This window comes from Neovison vison, chromosome 13 (genome assembly GCF_020171115.1).
Source record: "Neovison vison isolate M4711 chromosome 13, ASM_NN_V1, whole genome shotgun sequence".
Lineage (NCBI taxonomy): Eukaryota > Metazoa > Chordata > Mammalia > Carnivora > Mustelidae > Neogale > Neogale vison.
Window position 1 is genome coordinate 27031195 of NC_058103.1, and position 13287 is coordinate 27044481.

Consider the following 13287-nt stretch of genomic DNA (forward strand, 5'->3'; position numbering starts at 1 on the left):
CTTTTTTTTTTTTTTTAAATCTTTATTTCTTTTAGAGAGAGAGAGGGCAAGCAGAGGAAGAGGGGAGGGAAAGAAATCCTCAGGCAGACTTCCTGCTAAGCATGGAGCCTGACATGGAGCTCAATCCCAGGGCCCTGAGATCATGTGAGCTGAAATCAAGAGCTGGAGGCTTAAATGACTGAGTCGTCCACGTGCCCCATTCTAAGAATTTCTAAAACGGGAATACCTATTCAATCATTCAACAAACATTGCCAGTGTAATGTGTGCAGGGACTCGTATTAGGCACTGGAGACCTAGCAGACACAAGGAATGTTGTAATAATTCTTACAAGATCTTACCAGCACACCTAAACCCAAGTATTAATAAGTACACTGTAGAAGTGGTTTTTTTTTTTTTTAGCCCATATGATGTGCTACATCACAAAGGCAAATTCTTAACAAGGATAGATAAAAGGAAGATGGACAGCTTTCGTTGGTTTAGAATCAGGAAAAATGAAGTTTTAAAACTGAGAAAGAATTTCCATGACATTCGTTTTGGGGCTAAGAAAACTGTTAATAACAGAGATGGCCTTGCGTCTAGGCACTATATATAACTCATTTTACTCTCGCGATACAGTAAAGTACTTCTTATGAAAGAAGCTCCTCACCACAGCCTGAGTCTAAAAGAGATGTGAATTACCCATTCTTTACCAGAAACATTTTCTAAGTGTGACTTCACCATAAAATAAAATGCTATTTAGATCTAAACCTACATTGAGTTTCACTACAGATTAAAAATACCCTAACATTTGAAAGTTCTCAAACTAATTTTCAATTATAATTTGGAGAAAGACAACAAAAAAACAAGTATATTCTTGCTTCTGGCTCCCTACAGCTCTTAGCCCATCCTCATGTTCTCTCTCCTCCTGTGATATTACAGTTTATCTGTCCCAGTTTCTACCTCTCTCACTAACCTCCTTAAGGATTTACTCATCTTAGTATCCCTAGAACTTAATAGTCACAGAGCCTGAAACATAGCAGGAGCTCAATAATTGCTTGCCAATTGCATGAATGCTTTTAAAATCAGTTTTAACAGATGATGTATTAATACGCAAACAAGTATGGAGACCACTGTGTGTATATGTGAGGCTCTGTGAGGTACGATGCCTCCAGCCTGCCAACAGACCAGTTGGAAAGACGTTATTTTACATTTTTTCGATCATTAAAAGGTGTTAAATAACAGTTTAAGATAAGGGTAGGCAGATTTTAGCCAGCCTGCCAAATCCAGCCCACCCACCATTTGTATTTTTTACAACCTGAGAGCTAAAAGTGGTTTTTACAGTTTTAAATGGTACATTTTAAATGGCTGTATAATTACCTACATAATAGCCTTAATACTGCCTTTTGACCCACAAAACCTAAAATATTTACTCTTTGACACACTTAGAAAAAGTTTGCCACCCCCTGGTTTAGGACAATAAAAGATTCAGCAAAATGAGATTAATCATTAAACTATATGGTAAATTTAGTATTTTTATATGACTAGAGAAACTAGGGAAAGCGTTTTAAGAAGGAGAATGTGAGCTGGGGTGATACCAAAATCAAAATTAAAAATAAAAAAGAAAGATAGTTCAGAGAAGGTATTATATACTTAGTAGTTTTCAAAAGGGGTCAAAATTCAGACGGGCAAAGAGGAGAAATAAAAGGTCACACGTAGTTAATTCATTATCAGATGCCAATAACACAAATTAGTCTCGTGACACAAAATGGTCAGTCAACAAAATGCCACAGAATCAAATTACTTTAAAAGATTACAGATAAATGTTCAAAAGTTAATCGAGTTTTAAATACATTACTAACCCCAATGTAATCAATATCTAAATCATGATAATGCTTGGCACCCACAATCCAGGTCATCACATAGTAGGCAGTCAGCTGAAGATTTACATAAGGCCAGTTGTAATGTTTTCCCAGCCATCCGGGGAACGACCACGGCAACCCTGCAGACAGGAAAAGGTGAAGATAGAGTAGGCATACCCGTGCTGGCCCCACTAGAAACAAAGCAAAAGAAACCTAGAAGAACACAGGATAAGCAAAAAGCCAATACTGCGCTTTTTTTTTTTTTAATACAGATCTTCTTAAAGATTATATACTGTGCACAAATTCTCAAAATCCCTTCCAGTTTATGAACTCAGCAACTCCTTACTGATCCCTAGAATTGCTTCCATAACTCCAAATGCTCTTGCAAGAAAAAGAAATTGAAACACTTTCTCATAGATACTTACCAATAGAAAGAAATGTAACATACAATTTAACTTAACATGCCCACCGCCTGCTATAGGGATATTTAATATTCCATTTCTTTCCTCTGAAGTCAAATCAGAGGTTAGGCTTATGCCTAACCATTCCCACAGGTTATGTATAATACAAATTCCTCATTCATTAGTACAACTTCTAAAAACTTAAGCGTCCTTAAATTAATTAATTAGTCAGATAATCAAATTCAGCAAAACTAGTTTGTCATCATATCTGTATAAATGCCAATGACTCAATAGGAAAGTATGTCTTTGTGGTATGAATTAGACGAAATTACCCACATTCTTCCAATGCCTTAATTATTATTTTTAAGAAAATGAGAATCGTCAAGAAGCACTAATTACAATTCTAAATCCTAATTCTGTTACAACATATCAAAATAAGCTCAACAGTTAAGTTCCTCAACTATTTATATCACCAATTCAGTGCACCACTGAAAAAAGTCAAAATGAACAAAAGAACAAAATGCTTATTTTTCTAAACTCAGGAGGAATGCCTCTATGTATGTATATTCCATAAGAAATGTGACACTAAAATACTGGAACATTTTAGAACAATGAAATGCCAAATACATTCAAAAGGCCCAGCATGTGTAAGTCTTTGTTAGAACATGGTTCAGCATGCCAGATTTTCTACATTTAAATGAGAACTGACTTTGAAAGCAGCCCAATGGTGCTGAAGTCAATAATGCTTCTTTTTTTTTTTTTTTTTTTAACTTCTCCAAATATTTCTGGAATCTCTTACAAAAGACCATTTTGAAAGAACACACCAACTCCTCATTTTTTTAATTTAGAAAAACTGATGCTTGTCCTTTAATTCGATTGTTGAAATGATTTTTAAAATAACCTGAAATTAAACCCTAAAAAATGGATCTCACTGGTCTGACACAGACTGGATATGGAAGCCTGTTTCAAAAAATCAAATTCATTTCAAATGATGACTGTATGCCATCACTGGGTATGTTTACAACATCTTACAGGTCTGTGCATTAATATATGAGAACTGTAAAATAAATACAGTAGTCCTATTTGAGAAATCCAATGATCCTGCTACTAGAACTTAAGCTCCACAAGGGCGGGAATTAGGGGCTGGATTGCTTGGTACCCACAATGCCTAGAACAGTGACCATCACGTTGCTGAGGTTCAAAACAAACTTTTATGTGTACCTCTTCTAGAAATGGGGTCTACTACTGTATGTAATGCATAATTTTACAAGTAGTTGGTATATACTACTGTACCTAATATATAATTTTCTAGATAGTATTGCCCTTTTACAAATTTTCATAAGAAATTTTGTTGAGGATAAGAGTTGAGCATTGCAAAAACAACCAGAATGGAATTAGCTTCTATATCTGATTTTGCCATTTACTAATTACTTGACCTTAAGTCAGTGGCATAACCTAAGCCTCCACTGCTTTTGTAGATGGGAAGAGTAATGCCTCACTGCAGAGGTATTACACATACGGAACAGACATAGCATCTAAGGGCAAAGAAAGGATCAAGTCTGACTCATGTTTTGCTGCTAGTACGATAATAGTAGTATTGACAACATTATTAGTACTTCAGTATTAACAGTGACTCCACACACAGAATTCAGAATCTGAAAGTCAAAGAGACTGAAAAAGCATGGCAAACTTCACTTCTTACCCATGAGTATAATATCAGGGTTCCGCTTCTTAGCTTCCTTCATTAACCACCACTCATATCCTCGGAAATAATTCTCATCTAACGCATAGTGCATGTGGGAGGGTTCAGTACCATCTGCAGGGGAGAGAGCAAAAGAGAAAGGAAACCACCCACTAATGGTTTCATAGGGTCCCTCTCCCCTATACATACACACATTTCAGAGAAGACATATTCTGGTTCCAATCCTGACATGGGGCAAGTAAGAATGATCTCAGATAACTTGAGGATGGATGATCAAAGCATATTATTTCATATTTTTTCATTACTCTAAGTATCATAAAAGTCTTGAAAAACAAAGCCACAACTTTCTATTATATAAGCAGCTTTGAGAGAAGTGTTGTCAATTCACGTAATTGAAAAGTCCTAGGACTACATTCTCCCAGGCTTTGGTCTGGTCTTTCTGGGGTTTTCAAATCCCCATGTTCGATCAGCTCAACTTCTGGCTTCTCAGTCCTTGATGTGAATCTCCAGGCTCCTAAGCCCCATTCTCATACCCCAGGACTTGAGCCTATAGCATGCCGTGTGACACCAAGACAACAGAACTTTGACAGAACAAAGAGTATACATCTGAATTTCCCCTCTATAAGAAAATTCTACCTAACCTCTGTGGTGTGACAAGGTAAGTAGCTGATGTCAGTCCTCATAACATTACATTTCACAAACTTCTGCCCATGTTAGGAAGGGTCTCACAAGGAGAAGGGCCTTGCCCTTTTCTTCTCTGATAAACATCAGATTCACAAGAGCTACCCACTTCTGTATCTCTACCTCTAATTTCACTTCAGCGAATGTAGAAGGCCAGCCATTACCAATTCTGCATAAAAGGAGTGGACAAGGAAATACACGTCCTCTTATGGTGGCTCCAGGAAGTTTGTGTTACAGAGGTTTCTTTTGTTTTTTCTTTTTTTTTTTTTTTCTTTCAACATTAACTAAACACTAATACCACCACACAGCCATATCTCTTTAACAAAAATTATTCCCAAGTCACCAATAGGAACACGTGTATACAGACGATACTGTAAAGTTCACTCTAATGGAATCTGGCCTGTAAATACTAAGCTACATTATCACAAAGAGAATTTTCTTCTTCCTGTACATCAATTGACTACATGGACTACACAAAGCCAATCAAAAGGGTGACAATGAAGATTAAAAATTTAATGGTTAAAAAATAATTTTGTTTTTGGGCTCCTAGGTGGCTCAATGGGTTAAGCCTCTGCCTTCGGATCAGGTCATGATCCCAAGGGGTTCTGGGATTGAGCCCTGCATCAGGCTCTCTGCCCAGCAGGGAGCCTGCTTCCCCCTCTCTCTCTGCCTGCCTCTTGCCTACTTGTGATCTCTGTCTCTCTCTGTCAAATAAATAAATTTTTTAAATCTTTTTAAAAAAATAATTTAGTGTTTAAAAGAGAAAAAAGCTGTATCTCTGAAATACTGATGACTTCTATGTTTGCCACATTATTTTATTTAAAGCTAATAACATAATAACATTCTACATGTTTTCCACATTAAGAGTTTTCTTTTTTGAACTTCTCAATAAAAACTTGTAATTGTCTCTATGCTCTGTCTAGTGATACAGTTTTTTTTAAAAAACTGTGGGTTTGTTTGCTACTGATTAATCCAACTAAATAAGCAATCTAAAGTCCAAATTCTATTTTTATGAGAAAAAAAATGAGTATTATGATGTATTTTAATAGGATAAAAATGGACCAATAAGAAAAAATCTATAAGCAATAATCAACATCAATTAATGTTGGTATCATTTATATTCTTATTCACAGTTCCTAAGTTTAGTATAGACTAAAATGTTGAAGGAAATCAATCCCATTTCCCAAATCTCCTACCTGTTGTCTGCCCATCACCACCTATTTCGACTTTTAGAATATGCAAAGAGGCACCGAAGTTTGGCTGGGGAAAGAAGTAGGAGTATTAATACTGTGATTCACTGCAAGAAGGACAAAGCACATTAAGACAATTACTGATGTGAAAACCCACTTCAAATAAATAGCAACTTATTCCAAAAGTAATTTGCTGGGTTTTTTTTTTAAAGCTAGAATTGTGAAGGTGATCAATTCTACCACTAAAATTCACCATTGTTTCAAAAAAATACCACAGATGCCATTAAATAATTATTTTCTCATTACCTTAAAGAGATAATCCAATATTTGAGAACGATAGGGCTCTGGATAATTTACTAGAAGTCGGGAGGTTGCCTAAAAAAAAATTTTCAAAAGTGTGAATCAAACAAATCCAATCAGGAACATATTTCATAGTGCTGACGCATGCCACCTGGCAGGCCATGTTTAGCCAGTTCTTGGGGTTAAGTTGAGCGGTGGAAAGTCATTTCCCAGGGCCTCCATCAGCCTCCCTGTATTCTATTCTCCACACTACTTGCCACATTTACCTTCCCAAAACACAAACCCAACCATGAAAATATTCTGTTTAAACCTTCCAAGACCTCCCCTCTGCCCAGAGCTTTCAGGATAAAGTTCAAATGGGTCAGTTTTATACCCAAATCTCTTAACTATCTGACTGGGACACTTCAGCTGTTATCACTCTTGTGCTTTCTATCTAGTCTTACCAAACTACTTTTTCTCTTTCTTCAGTCTAGAATGAATTTCACACCCGCATTTGGCCACCTCCATTGCATCCTCTTCAGGGAAGGTCCCCTTCTGCTCCCCGCTACTAGTTTGATGTAGGTAGTAGTAATCTGATGTAGTTCTGTGGGCTCCTCTGGCCTCGGGTCCACATTTCTACTCTAACTGGTCTAACCCTGCACCCTCATCACCGAACTTCTGTCTCACCTCTGAGCTCCTCGAGGACAGGGACTGTGTCTTACTCAAGTTCATATCCCCATTTATTCTCTTATTCAGTAAACATTTAGTATCTTTTATGGTATTGTTGGTTGCGCTGGCACAGGCAACATCATACAGGAGGCTCTGAGTCAGGAGCCTGCACCCTGGTTACAAGCTATGAGACCAAGGGCACTCTGTTGTAAAGTAGGCTATCTTATTCCTTAGAACACCTTCAGCTGTACTAAGGTGAAAACAAGATGTATGTAAAGGACATAGCCCAGCAGCTGGCACACAGTTAGCACTCAATAAATGGCAAGCATTGTACAAAGCGTTCTTAAAAACACACCCTTCTCAAAGAGCTTACAGACTGGTAGAGGCTCCCGTATTGAAATAGGCACTCTTTAAGTGAATGAACACTCTATGTGCCTGAAAACCCAGCCCTGATCAAAGGGAAAACAATGCTTCCAACCCTGAATTATGTCATTAGAACAGTGTGTTTGGCTGTTTGGGCATTATTTTGCCTCCATGTAATCCTATCCGTAACACAGAAAATGCCAACTTTAAGCAAACACACACCGCAAAGCCGAGGTCATTCTCAATGCAAAAGCATTAGTCAATGGCAAGAGCCAGTTCAGAGTACAATAGCCAAATGTTGAAATGCACAATCAAAGAATAACAAATTACCAGTCACGCTCCCTGAGAAAGGCCTGGGGCTGTTTCCAGTCAGCTGGGGAAGAAGCCTTCTCACAAGAGAGGACACACAGCAAGCTCTCAATAAATGGCAGACATTTTATACCCAAATAAGTTTTTCATGTAACTTCCTCCTTCCCAATCCCTGAAACAGGATGATATTAACCAGAATAATCATGTGCCAGATGCCATCCTAAGCACTTCACATCTGTCCTCACGATGCGCCCACCAGGTTTCAAAGTCTCCGCAGAAAAGAAACTGAGACACTGGGAGGTTACGTAACCTGCCCAGGGCAGTACAGTGAATGGCAGGGCCCAGAATGGACCTCTGACAATCTGCTCTTAAACCCACATTCTTAACTACTGCCACGCACTGCCTTCCCCACCGGATTGGGAGAGCAGGTGAGACCATTCCAAACACTACTGCTGAGGCAGATAGAGACCCCGGGGGCCCTAGCCCCATCCTGTCCGCTGCTCTCCATTGCTCCTGCTGAAGCAGAAGAAAAGAACAATGGCCGTCCTGTTTGGTTAAGAAAAGAAAGAAACGAGTCCCCCGAGATGATTTAGCACTCTCCTGAGATGCCTCTGTATAGATTAGGAAGAAGGCCAAGGGGCCCTGAGACCACGGAAACATGCCGTTACCATCCCCCATCACCCGTAACCATAAAAACTCACTCCTAAACCTGTCAGGTGTTCGACCTTTGGGAAAGGATCCCGCCGGAGCCCGCCAGCGATAATAAATCTGAGTTCTCCCTGATTTCCGTGTGCCGCTGGAGTTTCCTCGGTCGCTTCAGATTTGCCGCAACCCTGCCACAAACTTTGCTACGTACCAGGGACTCCACACAGAAATCTAAAGTAGTGTTGCAACCATTTTCCTTCAATCAGTATCTATTAAACTTCTTAGATGAGAAATGCACTATACACAGGGACATTGCCAAATAGATAAAGAGTATCCTACTCTGAGTTATGCAACATTCTTCCCATTTTAATAATCTTAAACTGAGTTAAAAAATATAAAATAATGAAGGCATCCATTTTTCTGCAAGTTCAAATACTGGATTTAATGCCACAAGTAAAGACGTGAGAACAGATGGGTCATCATTTAATGAAATACTGGCTATTGTAGGTTAAAACCACAAAAATCAAAAGAAGAATGACTGTAGTAAAAAACACACAATGACCCGTTAGTCTATGTTACCCTGAAATACGCTCCAGCACCTAGGAGTAAGGTTGCAACATCAGGAAACAAAAACATAAAAATCAAGAAGAGTAAGTTGGGTTAAGGCAAAGGTTTGTCTCTCCCCATTCCAACACCTCCCACATCCCCACCCCCACACACAAAGCAGGTCAGATCAGCTAAAAACCAGGTCATTCATTCTAGTGTAAGCTACAAAGGTTGGCTTTTTTCTTTTCATATTGCAAATGTTCAACTTAAGCTTCAATGGTCAAGGCATCCACTTTTCAACAATAATTGTGTTTTATGGTATGTGTACTTAAAACATTACCCAGAGCTTTTTGGTAACTTGAAACCTTAGTGTTTTGCAAAGTTCAATGATGGAAATTCATTAAATATATAGCACATTGCCAAATATGAAATATTGCAACACTAATTACTGAACACAAGTTTATCTACTTCTGGTTTCTTGTAATAGAGAAGCTAAAGATATCTAGATCTCTTAGTAAACATGTCCTGTGCTATAGTGAAAAAATACTATTTTTTTTCTAAAAAGAGGCATATGCCTCTAGAAATTACGAAATGTATTCAAAAATTTTTCAGTATACAGAATGCTAGTAAACAGCTCACAGCTAATTACTCACCGGTTTCACTAGAAATTAAGGTTTCTAAGAGTTAAAAATTCTAACAATAATGTAATTAAAAGTGCAATAAATAAGAGAACTCTAGGCAAGGAAAGTAGATGTATTTTAGTTAAAGTTATGAGGCATGGAGATGCATTTTTGTTAAGGCAATTGAAAGTAATTTTGTCCTAAAGTATACAAATTAAATGGATGTAGAAAGTAGGAGAAAGAGGAAAAAAAAGAGAAGTGAGAATTTTATCATCTTGTATAGACAAGCTGGCTAAAAATGAAATAATTTATTATAAAGATTTTTAATAAGCTTTAATAAGTAGTGTACTTTTGAAAACTAGCCCTAATTCTTCTTTCACCTGCTAAAAGGACAGTTTTCTTGGACTACTGGTTAGTTCTTGATAAGACTGTGCAAGGTCTTTCTTTACCTTTTAAGTAATCTGCTTAGGAAATAAAGATTCTGTATTTTATCAGAATAACTTCCTGTGTTTCAAGTTGTCTTTATGATGTCTTTGATTACTTAAGAAAACAAGTCTCTACTTAAAGAGCTGAAGTTCTTTTTTTTTTTTTTAATAAACTATGTAGCTTTCTGTATTTGCCTATCAAGTCTTTAATTGTAACTTTGGTTAAAGTTTAAGTGGATTACTAATATTTCACAGCAGTCTATGATCCATTGTAATCAAGTGTTTTAAAACCTTTTGATATTTTTCACAAATTTCCCAGAATCAAATTCTAAATGAAGTCTTTTTAAACCTTGAACTAATTTTGAGGTTTTTCCCAAGGCTCCTGGAACATCTCAAATGATCTGTTCTTTTTCCTTATAAAAAGAGAGATGTTGAACTACATGGAAAGCATTGCCAAAAAGTAATGAGAAATCTTCTTTATGTTAAATTTATATGAAATTTGTGATTGATTTAAGTGTTCCAGAAATCATGAAATTCCTAGACATCTGCTATGTCCTGGTATGATTCTCTCTTATAATTCTAGTTATCATCTTACAATGTTATATGTCACAGAAATAACCAAAGTTCTTTGCCAAATGCTTTGTAATGAACTCCCATCAGGTATTTAACATGGCTTTTTTTAAGCCTTTAAGTGTTCCTGCAGCCTTACCAAGTAATTAAAAAGGCCACTTGGGAAGCCCAAAAACATCAAGATATTTGGGGGTATTGAGAAGAGAGGAATTCACCCAAATCTACAGGTATTTTAGACGAAGTCTAAAGGCAAGTCCTTGGCTTGATTGCCCCGTCCTGAGTCCAAGCTGAGATTCCTTGTGGGAAAAAAAAAAAAAAATCCAGGAAAGCACACTTAAAAAGGCCTATTTGATTGCTACTTACTTGAGATGGCCAAAGATGTTTAAATATTTCACAATATTACCCAAATTTGTGAACACATTCCTGAGCCCCAAGATCACGGACCTGGTTTCATGGCAGGAAATTTAAAGCTTCTAACAATGGCTACAGACTGGATTTCAGACTACTATCTGTATAATTATTATATAAGTGCTATATAATCCTACTTAGATGTGTACTTTCTGGGTTACAACATGCTCTACCCCTGGCTTTTAACCTATCAGCTATCCAGGGTCACCTGAGGGATGCCTCAGCATTAAGGTGGACTGTAGCGTAAATCCAGACAGTTTTTTTCTTTTCTGTAAGGCAAGTGCCTGAGGCCATCCTCCTCAAAGAGGCATCTACCTCAAATATGGCCTTTTCAAAGAAACACATTGTCAGCCACACACCTGGATAAGGAGAAGGGCTGCCCAGAGGGGCGACCCTAGCTTCTTTGTTTTAAAGATCTTGATTGATTTCTGTAACTGACCATTTAGGCAGCTTGGTTAGTCTCTTACTGCACTTTAAATTCCCCCTCTTAACTTTTAAATGCAAACAATGAATGAGCCTGCAATAAAACAGGACCCCAGGGGTTCCCACTCTTTCTTGTGCTCTCCCCCCACCCCAATCCACACCCTTGCTCTATGGCCCCAGGTGTGCTATGTGCTTGCCAGGATCTGTGAATAATAACCCTTTTTTTTCCCCTGATGGTTATTACTGAGGACATCTTACAATCATAATAAGAACCATAAGGGCCAGTCTAGCCACAACACGGGCTATCAGTAGGCGGAGATCAGCACAAAACATCCATTCAGCAAGCAAGCAGTCCAGCTAGTTCTGAAATGCATCTGAATATACAAGCTCCATCTGACTCAACCCAACCAACCACCCATTCAAGAGTTAGGCCTTAACATCAAATAAAATTAGCTCTAGTTGTGATCTGGGGTACAATGGAAGGGGATAAAACAAAGACAGGAAGAAAGTTAAAGAGCATATGATAGGAAGCAAGTAAATTTTTTTAGAACCACGAAGAATCATGCTACTAAAGCAAGCTCCCAGACCTAGAGGTCACCTGTCAATATGACCAGGAAACTAAGACAATTACCAGCTATGCCCACACAATTTTACACAAGGCTGGAATGACGCTCCTGTCTGCCAACACGTAAATGTTATGGAATATCAGGGTAACAGGAACTCATTCATCCCAACTGTCACAGCCAAGAAAGGACTAACACATGCCAATTAAATGCAACTGGTATTCTGGATGGGATCGTGGAACAGAAAATAGGCATTAGGTAAATACTAAAGAAATACGAAGTGTGGATTTTCATATGCTATCAATACTGGTTGTGATGAATGTACCATACCAAAGTTTGGATGCTGGTAACAGAATAATGGCTGCAGGGTGTATGAAACTCTGTCCTGTCTTGGAAACTTTTCTGTAAATTTATACTATTCTAAAATTAAGTTTACTTAAAAGAAAAGGTCTCTCACTACTTAGAATGAGAATCAACTTATGTATGTATTAAAATGCAGATTCTTGGGCCCCCATCCAGAACTATAGTCAGAATGGGGAGTGCATTCTAACAAGCACGCCGGGTGATTCTTACACACCATAAAGGTGGTGAGCCACCCTGGGTGTTGACCCAATGTTTTCCCCTTTCTGCACACAAAAATTGCCACCAATGAGACACAGAGGCACTGACCTTTCCAGTTGGCAACCTACCCCACTTTGGACCTTGAGGACTCCCAAAAAACTGTAAACAATCCTAGACTACCAACTGAAGCTAGCATAGCCTGCCATTAAAAACAAAACACGGGGGCGGGGGGGGGGGTCCCAGATTGGCCTCTAACCTTCCTAAAGAGGCCCTGAGACACCCGTCGCACCTCCAAACAAAAGCGTATTGTGCACTGGCCCCGCTGAAGTTAGCCAACCGCACCCTGCACTAATGGTCCAGGGCTTCCGACTCCCCGACTGGCAGTGGGGCATCCTTTTGGGAAGAGATGCTCCCCGGCTCCCTGGCCATTTCTGGAGAGACTCTCAGGAATGCCCTCTCTGAGGCAAAGAGAGCCCAGGCTCCATCGCCCGGGATGAGAGTACGAACCCCAGACTTGTCCCTGCCTACACCTGTCACTTACTCCGGTGGACCTCCGCATCCTCCTCTATTAAAACTAAGCGCCTCTATAGGTTCATCTAAAACGAACAAGCGCCCCTTCCAACACTGTAGCCGCCCGGATCTCTGGCCGAGGGGCACCGACCAACAGTGGGGCCGCGACTGGAGTGCGTCGAAACGCCGGGCTGCGCCGCGGGGGCTTGTGGGGCGCCCCCCTGGGAACGCCCGCGCATCCCACCGCCCGCCGCTCACCCCACCGCCGCTGACCGCGCCGATGCCATCGAACTCCCGGCCCAGCCCGTCGGAGTCGTCCAGCACGTACGCGCCGCCCGGCACCAGCAGCGCGCACAGCAGTAGGGGTAGAGCTGCGAGGCCCGCCGAACCCGCGGCGGCCGTCATGGCTTTCACTCGGCGTTGCCGGGAAGCCTGGAGTAGGCGTTCAGCCATTGTGTGGGTCACATGACTCCGGCGCCCAGGGAGGCGGGTCGGGCCGCCGCCATGATGGAGAAGGGCAGGAGGTCGCTGACGCCAAAGCCGCCATCTTGCGTGCGGGCACAGGTCGCCCACGGGGCCACAGT

The 13287-nt window shown here is 39.8% G+C and overlaps 1 protein-coding gene across 1 annotated transcript in view; it reads right to left on the reverse strand.

Annotated features, from left to right (window-relative positions):
- Positions 1 to 13204, reverse strand: part of GALC (galactosylceramidase) — a 59191-nt gene extending 45987 nt beyond the window's left edge. Inside the window, exons 1-5 of the mRNA XM_044231786.1 lie at positions 12962 to 13204; positions 6119 to 6187; positions 5819 to 5882; positions 3942 to 4055; positions 1839 to 1978 (exon numbers count right to left, since the gene is read on the reverse strand). Coding sequence (XP_044087721.1) covers positions 1839 to 1978; positions 3942 to 4055; positions 5819 to 5882; positions 6119 to 6187; positions 12962 to 13156 — 582 coding nt within the window. The 5' untranslated portion in view covers positions 13157 to 13204. The remainder of the gene's footprint in view (positions 1 to 1838; positions 1979 to 3941; positions 4056 to 5818; positions 5883 to 6118; positions 6188 to 12961) is intronic.
- Positions 13205 to 13287: the final 83 nt, after the last annotated feature.